Genomic DNA, 23721 nt, shown 5'->3' with positions numbered 1-23721 from the left:
TAGTGATATATATTTACTAACTGGTCAGTTGACTGTGTGCGTCTGACAGGTGTGGCTTAGTCTTGCTGACCACTACCTCCACCAGCTCAAGATCAACTGGGAGAACACAGTCCGGTTTGTTTTCAATGAACGGAGTAACCCAGATGATGAACAGCTGGGCATGCAGATTGTCAAGGTAAGTCACGTGATCATTTTCATGTCGTGTCATAGACCTTGACCTACTCTAAGCTTCAACATTTAATATTTCATATGCATGTACTTCTCTACCATAAAACTTTTTCTGCATGTGTATCTATACCATCCTTTTTTTTTTTTTTACAAAGCCGACATGTGCATCGTTCTAGTCTGTCTGGCCAAAAGTTTGTACACGTTATTTCTCCGACACACAGGCTCGGATCAAGCTAAAATTTTGCACAAATATTTATTTTACCTGACAACACAAGAATCAATTAAAAAAAAAAACAATTAGTTAATAAACTATTTGTAATAAATTACTTTGTTTGGTATCATGAATGCCAACACTACGCCACTACACGACCCGGAACTAATGATCTTAGTGCTCTCCGATTGTATGCATATTTAATTGCACTAGATCCCAGTCAATGACAAACTGTGTTTCCGGCTCAGTTGAATTTCACAATGCTCGAGTACTTTCTGTTCAGCTTGGAGACGAAAGTAATGAATAAACGATCAGCTATGCCGTAAAACGTTTTTTCATTGGCTTTATTTATTAATATGTAACCTTCAATTGAACGAATTGATCCGTTAACAATGAGAAATGTGAATTTTTATAGGCACTGTATCAACAACTGATAGTGTTCTGAATGTGTTCGTTTCTTTAAACTAGAAATGGGTATTATGCTCGGCAATGCCCGCAGGCTCGTGACACGGCTAACGGCCTGGTCTGGTCATTGTGTCTTGAATGTTGTTGACACTCGACGAACTTTGAGGTCTGTTGCCGACGCAGTGGTGAGAAAAGAGTGATGCTAGTGTGTCCGCAGCTCTTGGGGTGAACTATCTGCAGAGTCACTAGACCTGTATGGGAGCTATGAGGCACGTATCGTTCGATTGTCACAAGAGATAAGCTGAAAGCTCTTCGAACTCTAGGCTTGCAAGCCTGATTGAACAAACTTCTCTGTCTGGAAGAGGTCCAAGTCAATGTCTATATAAAACGCTGCTATTTCCAATGTATCTGGCAATCCGGGCGCATGGACTAGAATACCCCGCAAATTTATCTGTTTTACCAAGCTAACCTTGCTGGACTTGCCATTGATGTAACGATCCCTTGAAGAACGACGCCTGGATTATCGTGGAAGCTCTTTTAACTCCACACTGTGCTCTCGCATCCCCTTAGACCAGCGGTCCTCAACCTTTTATGCTCGGCGACCCCTTTTTACAATCTCCCACTCTTCAGCGCCCCCCCCCCACACACACACACCCAAACACATACAGCAATAGAAGAATAGACAATAACAATTTTTAACAATTAATAATTTTCGATGGTCTTAGGCGACCCCTGGAAAATCGTCAACCGACCCCCAAGGGGGTCGCGACCCACAGGTTGAGAACCCCTGCCTTAGACACTTCCACGGCAGTCTTGTGATGCTACTCATTTAGCCTAATCAACTTCCTCTAGGGATCGTTTCCACCCGAGTGCCGCGGTGGCTCTCTGCAGTGGCACTAGACCTAAAGTTAAAAGCTTAAACAAAGAGATCACTGTGATTGACTTTCAGTATGAAAATTCCTAATACAGAAATATAGCTTAATTACTTTGACGCATTCGCATTGTGCTAAATACAGTTTTGTGTTTAAAAACTTAGCTGTCATGAGTCTGCTGTAGTAGAAACTAATCTACTGTAGGCTACAATTTCACTTATACAAAGAAGTCTGGTGGTGTTTTTTTTTCTCCTCTAGCTTCTGGAGATGAGATCATTAATTATGTAAGAAATCTCCAATGAGCCATGCTAGCACTATACGTCTGCTTTCTGGTTTGAATTAATGACACTTTATGTTCTGACTTGGTCATTAAAGACAAACTCTCTCTCTCTCACTTTCACATACACACAATGGACACTCATTTCTAATTGCTTATTTTCACGACTTTTGTTTTCTGGGGCCCGTCAATGAGACAATTTTTGTTTTCTGAGGTCGGGTTATTTTTACGCTTTTTTTTAACCTATCCCTCGGTCTGTTTGACCGTTGGGGCACCATGCAAGACTCGTCGACCGTCTTTCATTATTCCTCTCTGTCTTTTGCCTTAGTTAGAACCTCTTTCAATGGCAGGCCCGTCTATTCTTTTATGTTGTCCTATTAGTTAATAAAATCCCAGTAGTTTTAGAAACTTTTACAGTTTGGAGATGAATGTTAATATCTCAAATCTTTAATGCAACAACTAAAGATAGTTGATACTTCTTTCCTAAGTTTGTAAAATGTTGTAAAATGTTTTACATGTTTCGGATGTTCCTTCAGAGTTGAAGATAGTTTACTTCCTAGTCCAAACCTCCCGCAGGACGACGGGGGATGGGAGTGGGCAGGATTTGAACCCTCGACCGTCGATAAATCCGAACGACAGTCCAGCGCGCAAACCGCACGACCAGGCAGCCGTCGCATCAAATAGAAATCGTTTTTGTGACGTTAGATTACTTCCGTTTGTGTCTGTAACAGTAACAGAAAGACATTGAGGTCAAGGTGAAGGTCAACTAGTCTTCCTTCTCATTCCATGCATTCTGATGAATGTCTTTATTCTCGTGTGTAATGCTCCGTCTCCCTTTACACGAAACAAAACTTCTTGTCCGGCGATTCTTAAAGTGTAGAGCAGCGGTTCTCAACCTTTTAAGCTCGGCGACCCCTTTTTTTACAATCCCCAACTCTGCCGCGACCCCCCCCACACACACACACACACATAGGCTACAACAATAGATGAATAGAGAATAACTGTCCATATTTTCGATGGTCTTAGGCGACCCCTGGCAAATCGTCATTCGACCCCTAAGGGGGTCGCGACCCACAGGTTGAGAACACCTGGTGTAGAGCATCCTCTACTCCCTCCCACCACTAAAGGGGGGGGGGGTGATTTTGTTGACAAGACAGGGTGGGTGAAGGAGAGACACGAAGACCTAATTTTTTAAAAATCTTTTCAATGGTACAACATTTGTTGTATTTGCATTGAAGTTGCCAGTAGGTCGACTTCCACAAGACATCCTGTATGGCGATCAAACCGAAGGCAGGAGAGCCGCTGGTCGCCCACTTTTACGGTATCGGGTATACGGATGCATGCAAACGCGACATGAAGCTCCTCAAATTCGACACAAGCAGCTGGGGAAAGTGGCCCTGGATAGATCCACATGGAGAGCGAGCGTAAAGGAAGTGTCTCAGGAAGTTGCGAAAGGAAAAGATCGTCTCTCGAGACGTAAAATGCCACAGAACATTGAAGTTGTAAATCCATATTTAAGAGTCAATCAAGTCAAAAGAAAGGGCGGACTGGATATATAGGCATGCTCAGAATTCTGGAAAACCCGCACCCTGACGCCCTAATTGTCTAAAAATATAGGTGCAGTTTTTTTTTTCTAAGGGGAGTAAAAGATATCGAAAGTATAGTCTGTTATTTTTAAAACATGTTTAAATGAAACGAGAGTTTATGTTTGTTAAGGTTTTTTTTTTTTTTTTTTTACTCTTGTCAGGACCTCCACAGGACCGGCTGCAGCAACTTTAGCGGTGACGATAATGGCGAAGACAGGGCGGTGCTCAAACGGCTGCTGCTGGCGTACGCCAGGTGGAACAAGCGGGTGGGTTACTGCCAGGGCTTTAACGTCATCGCCGCCCTGCTGTTGAACGTTATGGACCGGAAAGAGGATGACGCCCTGAAGGTAACGAGACCATTGCATGTGTGTCTGTGTGTAGAATGTGTGTGTATTTTAACTACATCAATGTGTTGACAGAATGTGTGGGGGTGTGTGGGGGTGTTTAATGTGTGTGTAAGCTTCACTTCTATCACTGTATGTGGGGGGTGTATGCCTGAGTTTCAAATTTAATTTTTGTTTTAAATATAAAGACTATTTGTATTTTCCAATGTTAGCAATGATTTTTATAACCAACGAGACCTGACTAGGTGTTCCACGAACTACTGGAATTATTAATTAGTAGGCCACCACGTGAATTAATCTCTAAAAAAAAATATAACCAGTGTTTCGCTAAATACTCAGAATGTGTGAAGTGTTCCGTTAACGAAAACGTTTTGGAAACACTGACCTACCGGTACCCGCTTTTGCGCGCATATAAACCGCGGGCTGTAGTAGCTTTAACAAACGGTTGGCAGTATCGCGGGGTATACAAAAGGTGCGGGGTATACACCATTTATTTAATTCATAAACATGGCATAACGTAAACTATGGACGCACCGGCGGGTCTTTTCTACCTCCGTTAGTTCGCAGTGTGGTTGTTGTGAAATGTACAATGGAAAGCGTTATAAACTTCTTATCTTCTTATCTTATATAATACAGACGTTACTTCAAAAAAGAAGATGATTACGTCCTACGCGTCATGCATTTAGTCATGACTTAAATTCTGCCAAGTCACTGGTTTTCCTGGCTAGCTCAGGCAACCCATTCCATGCTCTAATAGCACTAGGGAAGAAGGAGTATTTGTACAAATTTGTCCTAGCATATGGGACGAGGAATGTGCCTTTATCTTTGTGTCTTTCAGAGTATTTTATTAAATTTTGTTTTTGTATTTGAAGATTAGGGTTCAGTGTTTTATGTATAATTGCTACTTTACTTTTGAGCCTTCTGTTCTGAAGGCTTTCTAAATTTAGTGATTTTACTAAAGGTGTTTCTCTAGTAAAGTGTGAATATTCGTTTGTTATGAATCTCACTGCTCTATTTTGTGTCTGTTCCAGTTTCTTAATGTTATCTTGAGTTGTGGGGTCCCAAACGGAGGATGCATATTCTATTATTGGCCTAACCAAGGTTAAATAACATTTTAGTTTGATGTTCTTATTTGATTTATAAACAGCTCATAAACCTCAAGAAATAAAATAGTGCCGATGCTTCAGAGAATCTTGAGTATGCCAGTAATGGACCTCATTCACCAATCGTAAACAAACAACATTTAGCCACGTGGTTCTCTATCTCTTCTATACAAATTACGTAATCCATAAAGCCTGTCACGTGATACGTTTTTTTTTTCTTCATTATTTTATCAATATTATCACGTGGTTGTTTGTTTGCGATTGGTGAATAAGGGTCCATTGTGACAAGCAGCTAAACTAATTTGCCGGTAATGTCAAAACGTGTAGACCACAATGCATGCAGTACATCTCCAATCAATCGCCAGTCTCACTAATGTCAATGCACTAACTATAGTTAGTGAAGCTATCGAAACTTGTGTCATATTCACTGTCTTCTTCGATAAGCGAAGCATGTTGGCAGTAGCAGTTGGGTCATAAATCGACACGGGGTATATAAGGGCGCAGGTTTTTTAGTTGTTTTTTTTTACTTCTTGTGTAATGTGCGCGGGGAATGCGCGCATGGGGATTATATGTGCCAAAATAAGGTAGCCTCTTAGCACTTATTAAGGTAGCCTCTTGTCACTTATTAAGGTAGCCTCTAGTCACTTATTAAGGTAGCCTATTATCACTTATTAAGGTTGCCTCTTATCACTTAAGGTAGCCTCTTATCACTTATTAAGATAGCCTCTTATCACTTAAGGTAGCCTCTCATCACTTAAGGTAGCCTCTTATCACTTATTAAGGTAGCCTATTATCACTTATTAAGGTAGCCTCTTATCACTTAAGGTAGCCTCTTATCACTTATTAAGATAGCCTCTTATCACTTAAGGTAGCCTCTTGTCACTTATTAAAGTGGCCTCTTGTCACTTATTAAGGTAGCCTCTTGTCACTTATTAAAGTAGCCTCTTATCACTTATTAAAGTAGCCTCTTATCACTTATTAAGGTAGCCTCTTATCACTTAAGGTAGCCTCTTGTCACTTATTAAGGTAGCCTCTTATCACTTATTAAAGTAGCCTCTTATCACTTATTAAGGTAGCCCCTTGTCACGTATTAAGGTAGCCTCTTGTCACTTATTAAGGTAGCCTCTTATCACTTATTAAGGTAGCCTCTTGTCACTTATTAAGGTAGCCTCTCACTTATTAAGGTAGCCTTTTGTCACTTATTAAGGTAGCCTCTTGTCACTTATTAAGGTAGCCTCTTGTCACTTATTTAGGTAGCCTTTTATCACTTCTTTGACACAATTAATGATTAAACGTGTTAGTAACAAACATTGAACTTGTTACTTGCCTGGTTGGCTCTACTTCATGTAACTGTGATAGGAATTGTAGGAGTGGTATAAACCATTTGGCCACCTGTGAAATGGGGGGTCGAGTTCGAATTCCCACTTGAGCTGAGTAGTGTCTGCTGAACTCCAACATATTTTCCTGAGCCCACATGCAAAGGCGTAGTGGAAGGGGGGGGGGGCACGATGCCCCGAGTGCTCCCCTTAGGGGGGCGTTACACGCAGTTTTTTTTTAAATGTCTATGTGATGTTCATGGGAAATGGGGTGGGGGGGGGCGCCGAAAAAGTACGTTCCCCAGGGCGCACGTTTTGCTCACTACGCCTCTGCCCACATGTCCACACGATTGATTAGACCAGAAGACACCGAGCTTGCTATGACACAAGAGACGGGCCCTATAAAAAGGTAACTTTAAAATAATTTAAATAATGAATTAGTGCGCTGCCTAACATGACATAAAGCTAGTCTTCTATCTCACAGGCTCCGTGTAGGTCTGCATCTCTCTCTCTGGCAGACGTCTCACCAAGTTGTTGCCATTTTGACCCATCCTTCTATAGTTTCTTTATCTCGTAAATCAATTAAAATGTCAAAATATTATCTACAAAATATCATTGAAAGATATATTTGTAAGTGCGGAGTTCTTTCCCTAGGATAAACTTCTTTTTTTTTAAAGAATTTTTTTTACATTTTGCTTGTTTTTTTCTGGACTGGATGTCCTTTTGATCAGTGGGTGAAACATCTCTAATCAAAACATGAAGCTTTCAATCACAGATGTAAATTTTGTGTGTATGTGTGTGTGTGTGTTGACCGTTGTTGTCTCCCTTGGTTCATCTTAAAATAGAATGTAATCACGTGTCATGCGCTCACTCCCCCCCCCTTTTTCCCTCTTTGAAATTTTTTGCTTGTTAAAATTTGAGAGGAACAGGAAAGGAGAGACTAATGATCCGTACTTGTTGACCGCCTGAACGTGACGGCTGAACTCTATAGTCTTGCGTTCAGCTCTGTGTTGACTTCAGTACCCTGTCTGACCAGTACTGCAAACACATGGACTGGTCAGTAAGGTATATTTGACCACGGGGTCAGTATGTTACAAGTAAAATGTAGTGACCAGATAAAGCAGTTTTTTTTAAAAGCAGAAATATACCCATTGAGAGATGTGTTTTGTGCAAATCAAACCGCTCACTCCCCCCCCCCCCCCTTTTCCCTCTTTGAAATTTTGAAAATTTGAAACCACAGCCTTCACCAAGATTTAATCTCGGGACCCTTCGGTCCAGAAGCAACGCGCTTTACTCCTCAGTCACCACACCCCCTTACTTTTTACACAAGACCCAGATGTATCATTTTCAACATCAAACTATGCCCGCGTAGTAAACAAACAAACAAGAAACAAATGAAGCGCTATGACATGAAGCGTCTATCACTAACCATTCAACTTTAAAACAAAATAAAGGCTTCGACAAAGTCCAAGATTAACTAAATCATTTATTTAGAATTTACAAGGTAAGGGCGATTATGTTGCTCCAAGGCTGGCGAGCTGTAAGAGTCGCTCCGGTTCGTCGTTATGCTGTCCACAAGACACCCTCGTTCACAGTTGGCCACAGAAACAGAGGAGCTTTACATCATCTGCCCTATAGATCACAAGGAATTGGGGGGAGGAGGGGGTGCTTTACCAACCTTTTTTTTGTATATTTATGACCTGTTAGAGACCACCGTCTACCATCGAAAGAGGTTCTATCCAAGGCAAAAGACTGCGAGGAATAGAGACAGGCGGTCGACAAACTTGCGTGATGCCCCAACGATCCCAACAGCCTAAGGGACAGGTGAAGGTGAAAGATTCCTGACGGCCCAAAGAGGATGGGGGGGAGGAGCTCAGTGTCAAACCTCAGTATCACTCAAATTTTTCCAATGACGACAACGGATCGATCGCTGAGAGCTGTGAGAAAACTATTTGGCAGGCTGGGGGAGAACAGAGAACTGGATGGAAAAACACAAAATGCACCGAGCTAGAAATGTGACCTTTGGACATTGGTCACACGAGTGAGAACTGACGGAAGGGGAAGAGCAATGTCGTGCATAAAGTCTTATCGACTTGCGCTGGGGATCAAATGAAGTGAAAAAAATCACGAGGATTGAGCCTAGAGATTTATGTGTGTCAACTTCGAGGCCAGTCTTCACAGAAGGCCTGAACACTGGCCTGCAACGTCGTAGCCTGTGGACAGTTTAGACCAAATAGCACGTTGCTACGTCACAGGTCCGTACGACGTGGGCTTGCTGTCGGTTTAAACTGCTGCCCACGGGTTGCGACTTTGCAGGTCAGTGGTGTGGCCTTCTACGGCGAATGGTCTCGGTCAGCGAGACGTGATATGGCCCTGAGCTATTTGAGATGTGCGGCCCGTTATAAGCACAGATATTATATGCCAGTGCTAAATATTTCGTTGGGGAGGGGGGGAGTTTAAGGAAAAGCTTGTGTTGCCTATAGGTAAATATGGCCCTGGTCGGATCTGATCAACTAATTTTGTTCACAATCTATGGTTTCTCCATACAAATGGACCGCCCCCCCCCCCCCATTCAGAGGGCTAGAGTGGGGTGGACAGTAGAAACAATCGCTCCCCCCCCCCCCCACCTCACCGAATCGGGCAAGATACCAGAAGTGTAGCGATACAATATAAAAATTATATAGTAATTCAACTAATTTTGTTCACAAACTATGATTTCTCCATAAAAGTAGAACCGCCCCCCCCCCTCCACTCAAAGGGCTTAGGTGGGAAGGGCAGTAGATGTATTCGCCCCCACCCCACCCAATCGGCTAACAGGATGAGAACGATATCATATAGAGATTGGTTAAAATATCATTAACAAGTTTTAGTGATATAGCTATTTAATTGATTCCTTTAACAAACTGTGATTTCTACAAATGTATGGACCGACCCCACTCGAAAGTTAATGGGAGGGGGGCGGGATTGATGCCATCGCCACCTCTTCACCCCACCAAATCGGCCAACATACTAGAAAGGGGGAGCGAAATAATATAAAAATAGGTTGAAATATAAATAATTAAGACTAAGACTAAGACTGCTTTATTGATCCTTACGGAAATTTGTTGTGATTACAAGGACTCGTTTCTCATATAAAGACAACACAACAGAATTAGTATATATTGTTAACATAACTAATAAATTCGTATACAAATTGTGTGATTTCTTTACTAAAATTCGTCCGCTAAAGACGATCCCCCCCTCTGGATCCACCAGTGGGACTGGCTCTACTACCTGGACTGGCTCTACTACCTGGACTGGCTCTACTACCTGGACTGGCTCTGCTACCTGGACTGGCTCTACTACCTGGACTAGCTCTACTACCTGGACTAGCTCTACTACCTGGACTGGCTCTACTACCTGGACTGGCTCTACTACCTGGAGCCAGACCTGGACTAGCTCTACTACCTGGACTGGCTCTACTACCTGGACTGGCTCTACTACCTGGACTAGCTCTACTACCTGGACTGTCTCTACTACCTGGACTGGCTCTGCTACCTGGACTGGCTCTACTACCTGCACTGGCTCTGCTACCTGGACTGGCTCTACTACCTGGACTGGCTCTACTACCTGTTTTGGATGAAAAGTGAAAAACAACAAGATAACAAACAATTCCGATGACCTTGGCTGTACTATCGACCCAAATGTAGGCTCAATGGTCATGACATTTAGGCTAAAGTGTGACTTTTGATCTCCTGAAGAATTAATATGGATGATTGATTGAGTGGCCCACCCACTTTAGCAGACGACTTAATGTGGACACTTAATCCCTTTCTGTTTGATGTCACAAACCACTTAGCAGACTGTCTCAAGCTGTGTTGCATGATTGTTTACAAGGGCATCTACCTTCTGTGCTGTTTACAAGGGCATCTACCTTCTGTGCTGTTTACAAGGGCATCTACCTTCTGTGTTGTTTACAAGGGCATCTACCTTCTGTGCTGGTTACAAGGGCACCTACTTTCTGTGTTGGTTACAAGGGCACCTACTTTCTGTGTTGGTTACAAGGGCACCTACTTTCTGTGTTGTTTACAAGGGCACCTACTTTCTGTGTTGGATACAAGGGCATCTACTTTCTGTGTTGGTTACAAGGACACCTACTCTGTGTATTGTTTACCTGGGTATTTCTCTGTTGTTGTTTTAACATACACATTATCAGACATAATTCTTGATTGACACACAAGCATTTTTGTATTTGGCTGGGGATTATTTGTTACTTTGAGATCATGTAAACAGCACAATCCTAGACCCGGGGTCGGCAACCTGCGGCTCGCGAGCCACATGCGGCTCTTTGGATGTGAAGCTGCGGCTCTTTAGTTCCATACGCAAATTTTATCGAAAATTTTTTTTTTTAAGTTCTAAATTGTTTAACGAGGATTAGGCAGCCTTACACCACCCCCATTACATGCGTCGTCGTCACTGTCGTCAGTCCGTCGGAAGCTCTCGAATGACGCTGTCGTCGGGTGTTTCTATTTAGGTTTTAATTCGACGCAAGACGAAACGCATCTTCACCTCGTGCTTTGTCTGTGACGTACAGTTTGTTGTTTCAAGTAAATGAGGTAGAAGCGAATGATCTTCTCAAAGCTAGAAGCAATCAACAAGTAATGCTAAACTGGCAAGATTTGCGGTACCACTAGAAATTGCACAAAAAGGCAAACCATTTTCAGATGGTGAGTATGTCAAGGACTGCTTCCTGAGTGCGTCTGAAGAGCTTTCTCATGATTTCAACCCCTCTCCCAGAAACCTTGAAGAAAAAAAAACAAAGATTTGCCACTATCTGCAGTACAAGATAGAATAGTTAAAACATCTTCAAATGTAACATATTTGCAGGTGGAAGATATTCAACTTTCTTCTGCTTTATCACTTGCTAGTCTTGCGACATAAAAGACTCGGCACAAGTTGCCCATTTTGTCAGGAATATGTCTTCCCAAGGTCCAAAAGAAGATATACTAGGATTGCTACTCTCATGACATGACTCTCATGATAGAGCGAATGCGGTGCACAAATGCCTTGAAGACAATAAGATCGAGTTAAATAAAATCCTTTAAACAGCAACTGATGGAACCAGAAGTATGACAGGCAAAAATAAAGGAGCAACATTGATTCTTCAGAGCAAAATGTGTAAAGCAGTATCGCGATAAAATCAGTGCAACTTTCGACACGAATTACTTCAGCACAGTAATAAAAGAATCAAAGATGAATTTCTTGACAGACTTGAGCAGTTCCAAACCAACAAAACCATTCTAGCAATCCTGGTAAATCCTCTCAACACAAAGATTAACAAAATCCACATTGAACAATTAGGAATTGATACTGGATCCCTGGAAATGCTATTGATCGATTTAAAAAGTAAAGCTTTGTGGGGTGGGAAATTTACAGTCAAAGTTGGAGGTCCAGAAATGCATGTATGTTACGCAACTAAAGTTACATCTTTAGAAGAAATGTCTCGAGCTGAGGCACTTAGCCTATGTTTGACGCATGGAATGGTCATCAGAATGCTACAGTGAGGTGACGTTGACATTTGAAGTACTGACTATCTTCAGATCGAAATATTCGTGCGACCAAGTGTTCTCTTGCATGAATATAATTAAAACTAAAGTAACAATCCAACTAACAATCGAAAATTTAGAGCCGTGTTTGAAACTAAAAACAAGTTATGAGCCAAATGTATCCAAACTTTCTAAACCTAATTTGTTGTGAAAAACACGTATATATGAATTAATAGATCCGTTTTTTTATATTATATTTGTTCTGTAATTAAAAGATAAATTGTGCGAGTAATATTTATTAATGGCAAACCAAAAATTGTGGCTCTTTAAAAACTTTAAAATTTGGTAAATTGTAATTTTTGCCTCTTTCAACTCAAAAGGTTGCCGACCCCTGTTCTAGACCACTTTCAAATATGTACAGTCTCATACGGTAGCAATTTGGGGGGAAAAAAAGTCATTTAATAATATTTTGGTTAATAGTTCGCTGAATCGTCTTCATTTTATTGAATCCAGAAAACAGGAGTACTGATGTGCTTTAGTATGATGGGGGAGGGGTGAGTCATTTTGTTTTAGCAGTTGAATGACTTTTTAATCTGTGTGGTGACAGACGTAAATGGTGAAAGGAGAGCCTAAATCACCCACTGCCAGACAATAGTTATGTCTGCACTGGATATGGCAAAATATTGGGGTCACAGTTTGGGACTTTTTGGCAGCGTGAAATACTGCACTCCTCTTTCATCTTCCGACTCAAAGAAATGCCTTAGTACTGCTGTTACTATTATTATTACTATCATTATTATTATTATTATTAATGTGTGAGTGGTTAGCAAGACTTTAAATATAGCTTTAACACTTTTTTTGGGCAAAAGCCATCAAAATACAAAAGCAGAACTTGCTTTTCTTCTGCAGATTCTAGTATCCAATTTACAACCTTGCTACCAATTTTACAAGTCAAATGTTGGGTATAATTAGTTCCTTATACTTACAACTTTTTATCTTGTATATTTTCTTCTTATTATTATTATAATTATTATTAATGTGTGAGTGGTAAGCAATACTTTAAAAATAGCTTTAACATTTTTTGGGCAAAAGCTTTTTCTTCTGCAGATTCTAGTATACAAATTTAAAAACTTGTTACCTATTTTACAAGTCAAATGTTGGGTATAATTAGCTCCTTATACTTACAACCTTTTTCTTGTATGTTTCATTATTATTATTTATTTATTTATTTATTTTATATTATATTTATTATATTTATTATTATTATATATTTATATTTATTTATTTTCCTAGGTGATGATTTATTTGATAGACAGTGTCTTGCCAGAGAGTTATTTTGCCAACAATCTGCGGGCTCTGTCTGTGGACATGGCTGTCTTTAGGGACCTTTTGAAGCTGACCTATCCAAAGCTGTCCAAACACCTGGACAAGCTACAGACTCAGGCTCAAGATATCAGGACAGGTCAGCTGGTACAATAGAATGACATTTTCTGCCATTGTTACAGTTACGATTTTTATGCATTCAAATACTTATTATAAAGCTTATATCAGATTACTCAGTCTGTCTGTCTGGTAAAAAGTTTTAACATGTTTTTTTCTTCCTTTTCCCATTCTCGGATAAAGTTAAAACTTTGCACAATTATTCATTGCACCTGACAAGACTTGAATCAATAAAAAAAAATTACAATTAATTAATTAATTAATGGTGATTAATTACTTTGTTTGATATCAAAATAAGGGGAATAAATGCCACTTAATGAGAGTTGTGGATGTATATATGAATTTAATCCCTTTATTACGTTTTGACACTTTTTTTATTCCACTTCCCTTTCTCTGATCAAGTTGAAATTTTGCATAATTATTCATAGCCGATGACAATACCTGAATCAATCCAAAAATTAACCCATTAGTTAATCATTTAGTAATAATTAATTAATTTTGTTTTAAATAGCAAAAGCAGAGCTAAACCCTGTTATTAAATGGCATTAATTAGCGTTTTTTTCCCTAAAATAAGCTTTGTTTTTTTTTTGTTTTTTTAAGTATTCTTTTTTTTTGTTGCTTGTTTTACAATGTGTACAAGTGAAAAATAAGACTAAATTGCTTTATTGATCCTTGCCAAGAATTTGGTGATCTCATGGTCTCTTTCTCTCAAGTAAAAACAATAATAAAGAGAACAGACGCAAAACACGGTGTAGCTCATGAAGTGAATACACGCAGAACCCTTGTGGGTTCCAGCCTATACAATAAACATACATATAAGTAACCCTGACGAACCAAGTCAAAACCATGAATGAGCAGCATTGGTGTAAAAGAGCAGGACATTGGAGGGGGTCATGATGAAAGACAAGGATAAATGTGAACAGGGATGAGTGTAGGTCCCCGTCTCATTTGAAATAAAAGTGTGTTGGCTGTTGGTCTTTTGAGAGTGGAGCCAAGACATCATCGGACTTTCTGATTTCCTTTTACACCAGCGCTGCTCATTCTTTTCTGCCTGGATAGAGGACAATTGGACTGTTAAAAAAGTAAAGATCCCCTTTCAGACCTTGTGGTCTATAGGGCAGATGATGTAAAGGTCATCTGTTTCTGTGGCCTACGGTTAACGAGGGTGTCATGTGGCCAGCACAATGACCAAACCGCCTTTACTTTTCCCTAACTAATGTGAGGTACCCATTAGAGCTGGGTGAACTCAGAGGCGCCCGAAGACCCCGAAATTAAAAATCCTGGTCTTCACAAGGATTCGAACCCCGGTTCAGAAGCCAAGCGCTTTACTGCTCAGCCACCGCACCTCCTATTGGACAGTTAAGTTTACTGCAATTTTATTTTGTGTAAATTGTTTGTCTTTTTTGTTTGTTTAGAAGTTAATGAAGGCCAAATGGCCCAAACGTCCTTTGTGTTTACTTGGTCCAACAGCGTTACCTACATGTATGTTGATTATATTTTCTATACAGTAGTTTACTCCTGCAGCGGTATATCTTTGTTATTTTTGGGTTACAGTCCTAAATCTGTTTTGCCATATTTTCTATTGTCCTTTGCATTGGATGTCCAATCCAGCCCCTTTATATTTATTGCTCTTGTTTTCTGGTTTATGTCCCCACAAATTTTAGTTGGAGATTTTAATTGTATAAAGTGTGTTGAATGCTTTTGATTTGTAATTGTTTTTACTGACACTTAAAAGCATTTTCTTGACACATGAATTTGTTCTCTTGCTCTGCCAGGGGCTTGCTACGAGCCGCCGCTGACCAATGTCTTCACCATGCAGTGGTTCCTCACGCTGTTTGCGACCTGCCTTCCTGTTCACATTGTTCTCAGGGTCTGGGACTCCATCCTTCTGGAAGGTTCCGAGATACTCTTGAGGACCGCTCTGACCATTTGGGGAAAACTTGCCAAGTAGGTGTACAATTAAAGAAGTGGACAAATTTTATTCTGTTTTGGTTTTTTGCGACGTAATTATAGTATTCCCTTTGCATTTGTATTTTTACTTATGTTATGAAATATACTAACTGTTACAATGAATAATTATTTTGATTAATTAATTAAGAACCACTATGAGTTGCGAAAGGAGTCTGTATGCCTAGAATCAATGTCCTTTACCCTTGCACCCTCCATTGGCCAAGAAAAAAGGCTAACTGCTTATAAAATAGTATTTATTCTCTGGGTTTATCAGCATACACGGACATCTCTCCCTAATGCTGAATATTCCAACTGTAATTTATTCAACTTTATTTTTGGTGGGTGGAGGGGGCTCAAATGTTCACCTCAGTTGAAGTTAATTAACTGCTTTTCAGCTATTTTTGTTCACAAATCTGTAAATGTGGGGTTCTTTCCCTTTTTTTTTTTTTTTTTAAGTTTTTTTTTTCATTATTTTGCTTGTTTGTTTTTTTTATTGCCTGAAATAAGTCATGTTGAGATAATCAGCTTGTTTCTTCCAGACGTATCATGAGCGCCTCCAGTGCCGATGAGTTCTACTGTCTGATGGGGGAACTCTCCTCGAGCATGATGCAAGGTTACATCTTTGATGGGGACACCATGGTCAAGGTTTGTTCCATGTGACTTTTTTTTTTCTAACTAATGTCTGATGCCCTACTATTAGAGATGTTTTCAAAATACTGCTTATCAAAAGTAAGATGTATATGATGTCAATTTAAAAGTTAACTTTTTAAACATTTCTCAGTCCATCATTACTATATGTTTGGCAGTATAATGAAAATTAACATTTTTCTTGAACTGAAAAAAAAATTCCCTTTCAGATCTTTTGGTCTATAGGGCAGATGATGTAAAGGTCGTCTGTTTCTGTGACCTACGGTTAACAAGGGTGTCATGTGGCCAGCACTACGACCAACCACCTCTATTTTTCCCCATCTAATGTCAGGTAGCCATTAGAGCTGGGTGGACTCAAAGGCATCCAAAGATCCCAAAATAAAAATTGCAATTTTCACCAGTATTAAAATCAAACCAGTTCGTAAGCCAAGTGCTTTACACTTTGCCACCGCACCTCCTAAACTGAGAATAAGATTTAATATTGAGTTTTGTAATTCACCTACTGTTTATTTGTTTCATCCCGTAAAATAAATGTTTTTATTTCAGTCAATATATGGACTAGGAGAATTCCCATTTCCTCATCTGAATGAGCTGCGGGAGAAGTACACGTACAACATACGTCCGCTTGGTCAGGCCAGTGCTGCATCGGGCAAGAAGAATGAGACACGTAGCGCCATAAAATCCCTCATCAATAGCGATGAAGATGATATGGATGATGATGATATCACAGCTATGGCGTGTATGCCAGGTAAACAACATTCGATCTTTGACCTGCAGCTATTTTGATTTGCTAGTAGAGTTAGTCAGACTTATTACCTGTAACTCCAGCAATAAATCAATGGAGTTGCACCCCACATAATCCCTTGTTATATTTAATCTAACTAGTTACCTTGCCATAGCAATTCACTTTTCTTTCTCTGTTTAGGAGGAGTGAATTCATCGTCTGATATATCCGTCCTAGGGCCGGGAGTTTATGGGCCAGGAGGTGACGATGGCATACCGAAAGGTAGTCTCCAGATGGAAAGAATGACAACAGATATTCAAAGTTTGAAACTTCAGTATGAAAAACTGAAGCAGCGCCAGCGTCAGGCCCACATCATAATAGCAGGTAGTTGACACCTCTGTCATGTCTTAAATCAGAAAACGTTATCGAAAAATATCTCTTATCTTATCTTATATAATACAGACGTTGCTTCAAAAAAGAAGATGATTACATCCTAAGCGTCATGCATTTAGTCATGCATATAAATCAATGACTTAAATTCAGCCAAGTCACTGGTTTTCCTGGCTAGCTCAGGCAACCCATTCCATGCTCTAATAGCACTAGGGAAGAAGGAGTGTTTGTACAAACAATCTCCTGTGACATCTGCACCTCCTTTGTGGTGTAGCTCTACATATTGTGGCTAAAAGATTGCCTCTGGATAGCACTGCAATTTGTTTTTATCTATGTGTTGTGTAAACTTGCGATTTAGTTTCTCACCAGAGCTAATCATGTAGTCTTTCATTAAAGACCAATTCAGATGCTTGGGGTTTTCACTGCTAAATTTTCTTCTTCTTCTTCATTCTCATTGTTATGTTGGAGTGTTCAGATGACTAGACCAATACATGAGATGAACTGCGCAGTGGTTTCCAAATCAGGGAGCTCTCCATATAGTTTCCTTTCTATTGGGGTGATTTGGGGCCAATGTCTTATACAGGCCTCTCTATGTTGGAGATTGTTAAATAAAAACCTAACTTATAAGATGAACTATTTGTCACAAGTTTGAGAATCCACACACAAAAAATGTCATCGGTTTATTTCTACTTTGACTTTGTGTTCATTTCTAACAATTAAATAATCACTATTTGACTTTATTGATAAACCTCAATAAGAAAAACGTATTTGATATCTATCGACGTTAGATTTTGTAAAGTTTGAAAAACAAAATGAAAACTATTTAGCTATAATTCATTTAATCATTTAGTATAGTCTTTCATTAAAGACAAATTTAGATGCTTTGGGTTTTAACTGTTAAATAAAAACCTAACTTTTAAGTTGAACCAACAATACTTTATCACAAGTTTTGAGAATCCACACAAACAAATGTCATCCATTAAATTTATTTCTACTTTGATATTATTTGTATTTATTCTAACAACAATTAAATAATCACTAAATGACTGAATAGATGAACTTCATAGAATTGACAAGAGAAATGTATTTCATATCAATAGACTAAATAGACTCGTATTAAGATTTAATTTGAAAATTTGAATGAAAAATATTACGCTTATATTTGAACATCTTTCCAATGTTATTTCTTGAAAGCCACTTTGACGTAATGCAGTCTATCACTAAAAATTTGACGATTGTACATTTCCCCTAATTGAATGTTTTTCTACTTTTGTTAAATCAATGTCTTGCAAACCCATTCATGTTTTATTTTTGTTTCCCTGCTCTTTTGATTCCACCTTTCCTTCCTTCCCTGCATGCATTAACCCTCTGATGTTTTAGCCAATCAGGACCCTGGAAATATCTATTGTTTTCATCTGAAGGTATTTTCATTGGCTGATGGGAAACCATGAAATCAATCAACCTACATATTATTTTTTTTTTTTATTTGTTATTGGAAAAGGGCCATGGAAATTCTAAAGCTAGTAGACACTTGCATGTCTCATACCAATGTACACATATTTCTTTTTTAACTTTTTTAACTATGTTATTCCCAAATTTTTTTTACCGCAATCAATAGATCAGTGTATTTTTTTGTTATTTAATTTTTTCTAAGAGATCTACTGAATAGATTTAACAGCAAATATTCTTAAAGCCTCATGCAGCCTAAATGTCACTTACCAGTTTGTTAAACTCAATCGGCAAAGAATCTATTATCTCAATTTGATCTACACAAATAAGCATAAACATGTTGGACTAACTTATAAGAGTGAACACTGGGAAGCTACTCAGGTTGTACATTTCTATGTCTAGTTGTATTCAATACCCAGCTACAGCAGGAGTAGGCACAAAACTGCGGTGCCAAGTCTTCAGTTATCTGGAGGATGATGTGTTACAGTGGACGAACGAAATAAATTTGGGAGATTTCAAGAATTTTCTACATACAATTTGTTTTTCTTTCGGGTGATATACATTGGTCAATAAATTTAATTGTATTGTCCTCCTTTAGTCATGGAATGAGTAGGGTTAGCCTCATAGATATGAGATGAAAGTCTGGGTATTAGATTTAGTCAGAAAGGTGTTGCCTAGTCCTCCCCCCCTTCTGCACAGCAGACGTGTCCAATAAAAGGCAACAAATATTTAGAGACACCAACTTAGATTTATCTTCAGGGTTGACTTTCAAGGTCTATTTCATATTTTAAGTATACCTGCAAGGCAGCAGAGATTTAGATTCAGAAGCTTTCCTTCTTAAAGTTGGGTAGCCAGCAAAAGTTTAAGAAGCACATTCTGCCAGAAGCCTACTGGTCTTAAGTGCTAGTTTCTTCTTTTTTGCCGCTTCGCTTGTCAGTGATAAAAGTTCCACCAGAGCCATATCTGAGCCACACATGAAGTTCAGGATTTAGAATGGTTGTCAGAGGCTGTTTAAGACGCAAGCTCTTAGAAAAGTTTTATTAGGGATGGGATGGCTGAGTGGTTAAGTGCTTGGCTTCTGAATACTTAAGTTATGAATTTCCTGATTTTTAGGGTGCCCCTTAGTCCACCCAGCTCTAAATGCTACCTGACTTTAGTTGGGGAAAGTAAAGGCGGTTGGTCGTTGTGCTGGACACATGACACCCTGCTTGTTAACCGTTGGCCAAAGAAACAGATGAGCATACCATCATCTTCCCCATAGATCACAAAGTCTGAAAGGGGAAATTTACTTTTTATAGGTAACGAAGTGCTTAATTGTGTTTTTAGCAAAGAAATTAATGAGATGTCTGTGCATGCCATGTACCATGAACTGGTCAATTTGTATTTGTCATGCCATGCACTATAAACTGATGAATTTGTATTCAATTCAATTTAGTTTTTAATATCTTACTACATTCCAGAGGGAGAAATATTTTTGATTTATTGATTTATATTTTTTTGTTCCGTTTGTGTAAGCACTGAAATATTTTTTTAATCACATTTGTAATATTGGTTCTATCAGCGGCCTTGTGGACATGAAGTTATAACATAAATGTAAAATCAGTTGGATGAGTCTCAAACTTTCAATCACATGCACTTTGTACTTCTAAATCTATTTCTTCACTAACTACTATGCATTGGTTGTGGGTTAGAAGAGACATTACAAACCTATTCTATTGGCTGATGGTCTTGGTATAATCAAGGGAATTTCATTGTAAAGATGAAACTGTCTACTTAATTACTTCTATTTATTTACACCCTATAACTCTTTTTGTTTTGAAAAGGTTGCATGTATTTCAGTTACACAAGTAAATAGACCTAGAGTTGAGAATGAATAAAATATAGCAATAGAAACTTTTCATCTCCATAAACTTTGAGCTGAAGTTTGACTACTTACTTTATAACCGCTAGGGACATAAACATGCTTTGATGTTGTCTTTCTTATTTAAGTGCATTTCTTTAGCTAGTTTTAGTTGTCTTACATAATGTTATTTTGTAAAACTTCCATTGTGTATTTCTTAGGTAGGTTGTAATCTCTCGCTTCAAGCTTCATTTTTTATGCTAATATAAATTTATATCTTTATACTTTCAAAATGCAAAAAAAAAACTGTTTTCTGGGTAACTTAAGAGAATAAATTTATGATAGGTGTTGTTTTACAAAAGTCAATTAGCACCATTACAAAATTTTTTTTTTCTCTGCAGCTGCTTCAGCAAAGAAAGCCAAGCCTGCATCAGCCTATCGCATAGGACGTTTGGACTCTGCTTTAGTGCCCAACATCGAGATGCCTAGTGCTATGAACCATCTGTTTGTTGGGAAAGGTCTGGTTGGAGCCAGCAGGAACAGGCTTGTCAGAGATGGGCCCAGGATCTCGGCTCCGGAACCTGTGAGAAAGAATAGCGGCGTCTTGGCCCAGCAAGTGCAGGCTGTGGCCAACGCTCAGGCCGCGTCTAAAAGCCAGCGTATGAGGACTGGGTTGTCCACTAAATCTGGCCTTGCCATTCCTCACGCATCAGCACCATCAAAAACATCCTCAGAGCCTCACTCTGACTTGACAGAAGCTTCACCAACAAAACAATGTGAGCCACCCTTGCTCAATGATATTGTCTCAATGCCTCTCAACGAGACTCTACCAGAAACCAAAACCAGCCCTGACCAAAACATTAAACAGCCAGGAAACTCTGATGATGTAAACAGCCTAACATTCACCACTGATGATATTTCACTAACAAAAGCATTACCTGCAACACCAGCATTAGATAATAATGACATTTCTAGTTCAAAACAAAGGGAGAGTAAGCTTGAACACAAAGAGAGAACTCTAGCATTACAAGACAGGAACTCTCAGTGTATCGAGGAAGATTCCAGAGAGCCAACACTTGACTGTCTAGATCCCAAGGAGAAGAACAATAATGTTGACTTATATTCAGAAGAAAAAAATGTTTATAAGGAAGTGACCTTGTTGTTAGAAGAAGTCACAGAAGCTGAAGTGTCTAATTCTCAGCAAGGTTGTTGTGTCAAACTAGATCCGTCAGGGGAGGTAACTGAGCACTGTGAAGCAATAATTCAGGAAAAGGTAATTTACTCCCATAATGCAGACAACATTGACAATTCTAACCCTCCACCAAATGAAGATGGGAACACGACGTCTTATGAAATTCAGAACAAGGAATCAGAGAATGCAAATCAGGATTTAACAAATTCTAGTTTACAGGGAGATACAGTCAGCAGTATAGATGAAGGAGCTGAATCTTTAGTGACTTCGCCAATCATCGAAACAGTACCTGTTCCTAAACTGGTTGCCTTGACAGTCGGCAGTGATTCAGGAGACGCAGCACACCATCACAGACTCAAGAACAATAACTCTTCTCATCCTGAAGTTGGTAAGGTGACCCATGGCTCCAAAGTCATTCCACAATCTAGCCTTGCTCTGTCGCATCACCACAATAGGTCGCGCAGATTCTCCTCCCCTGCTCGAACTGAGACAGTCCCCAGCGGGATGGGGCACTCCTCCCTGATCAGAAAAAATAGCACCCCCTTTAACCCATTTCCAGTCAAGCAGTTAAATGCCAACAGGGTGAAAACTGGGTTGAAGCTGGGTTTATACAAGCCTTCAACACTTGAACAATTTGGTGTCAGAAAGTCAGGCACAACATCCTGACCCTGACAGTGCACACTTGACCTTTGAACTGTATTGATGCTTTTGATTGGTTGTGTAGCTTGATTGAAAGGTTAATAAACTGATAGCTATTGACTTTACAACCCCATTAGTTTCATTCCTGTACTCTCAAAGACCTTAAGAAACCTTATAAACTTAGATAAACCCATAAATCTTAAGAAACCAAACAAACTTAGCTAAATTCAAAATAACTTAAACCGTATAAGTTTTGGATTAACCCAAAGATTCTGAGACATGAAAAAATGGCAATGAAACCTGAATGCCAGTTAAGAATTTAGTGTTATTTAAAATTAACTCTGTTTGAATGGTGAGATACAGTACATTTAGAGATGACATTCTAGTAGAAATAATTTCCATGTTCGTATAAAAAGTGTCACCAAGAATTCACTGACACTTCTTGAAATGGTTTCTATGACAAGACAGTTGTGGTAAATGGCTAGGTGAATCATTTTTCTTTGTAAGTTTCATCAACCAACTTTTTTTTGTCTGGTCACTGCACAACATGAAACTGCTGGACAGTTATTTTATTGACCATGTTAAGCTCTACTTCTCCTATCTGTAACACAGCTTTGTGTGTTTGTAAAACATCTTTCATTTGACTAAATTCAATGTAAAACATCAGCATGTAACTAAAGTCATTTTTACACCTTTTTGTTATAATTTAGACCCTAGTAACTACTGCCGTATAATAGTTTTGGGTCCTTGTAACACACTTCCATAAAATTTCAGGTCTTTGTGACACACTATGATATAACTTCTGGTCTTTGAAACCCCCTTCCGTATAATTTAGTGTCTTGGTAACAGATTGTAATAATTTTCCATGTTTTATTGATCTGGTAAGTCTTAGTAACAGATTGTAATAATTTGATTACTAAAGAGTCGCACAATTTGTACATCGTATATGCCAGTGATATTGCATATTTCTAGGTAAATTCTATCTTGAAATACTGAAGATTTTCCTGTCAAATAATGAACTGTCACTAGGATGTCACTTCAAGCTCAAGATCTAATGTTTTACTAAAGCATTCAGATTTTTGGTCAATTTCTTTTTTTTTTTTTAATAGAGGCATTGAAAATAAAGCATAATGATCTAATCAGTCTTATTTGAATGAGAGTGACTATTTTGTAAATGCAGTCTTTTGAGTGAATGCTGTATATGTGAGTGACAGTGTTATGTATTCTGTTTGTGATTCAGTAGTACATGGTCTGTTTGTGATTCAGTAGTACATGGTCTGTTTGTGATTCAGTAGTACATGGTCTGTTTGTGATTCAGTAGTACATGGACTGTTTGTGAATCCCCTGTGAATCAGTTGTACTCAAGAATAAATTTGTACAAGTCCTCCTTCTTCCCTAGTCTGTTTGTGATTCAGTACTACATGCTCTGTTTGTGATTCAGTAGAACATTGTCTGTTTGTGATTCAGTACTACATGGTCTGTTTGTGATTCAGTAGTACATGGTCTGTTGGTGAATCCCCTGTGAATCAGTTGTACTCAAGAATAAATTTGTACAAGTCCTCCTTCTTCCCTAGTGCATGGTCTGTTTGTGATTCAGTACTACATGCTCTGTTTGTGATTTAGTAGTACATGCAGCCTGTTG

The 23721-nt window shown here is 39.0% G+C and overlaps 1 protein-coding gene across 2 annotated transcripts in view; it reads left to right on the top strand.

Moving 5' to 3' along the window:
• The window catches only part of LOC106061689 (TBC1 domain family member 30-like), a 67553-nt gene extending 44080 nt beyond the window's left edge, over window positions 1-23473 (top strand). For both annotated transcript variants that reach the window (XM_056026810.1, XM_056026811.1), the window contains 8 exons: window positions 50-175; window positions 3681-3866; window positions 13101-13269; window positions 15023-15194; window positions 15737-15842; window positions 16392-16593; window positions 16771-16953; window positions 20650-23473. In XM_056026810.1, coding sequence (XP_055882785.1) covers window positions 50-175; window positions 3681-3866; window positions 13101-13269; window positions 15023-15194; window positions 15737-15842; window positions 16392-16593; window positions 16771-16953; window positions 20650-22106 — 2601 coding nt within the window. In that variant the 3' untranslated portion in view covers window positions 22107-23473. The remainder of the gene's footprint in view (window positions 1-49; window positions 176-3680; window positions 3867-13100; window positions 13270-15022; window positions 15195-15736; window positions 15843-16391; window positions 16594-16770; window positions 16954-20649) is intronic.
• The last annotated feature ends 248 nt before the right edge of the window (window positions 23474-23721 follow it).

Source organism: Biomphalaria glabrata, chromosome 4 (genome assembly GCF_947242115.1).
Source record: "Biomphalaria glabrata chromosome 4, xgBioGlab47.1, whole genome shotgun sequence".
Lineage (NCBI taxonomy): Eukaryota > Metazoa > Mollusca > Gastropoda > Planorbidae > Biomphalaria > Biomphalaria glabrata.
The sequence above is the reverse complement of the archived record's forward strand: the minus strand, read 5'-3'. Positions and strand labels throughout refer to the sequence as shown.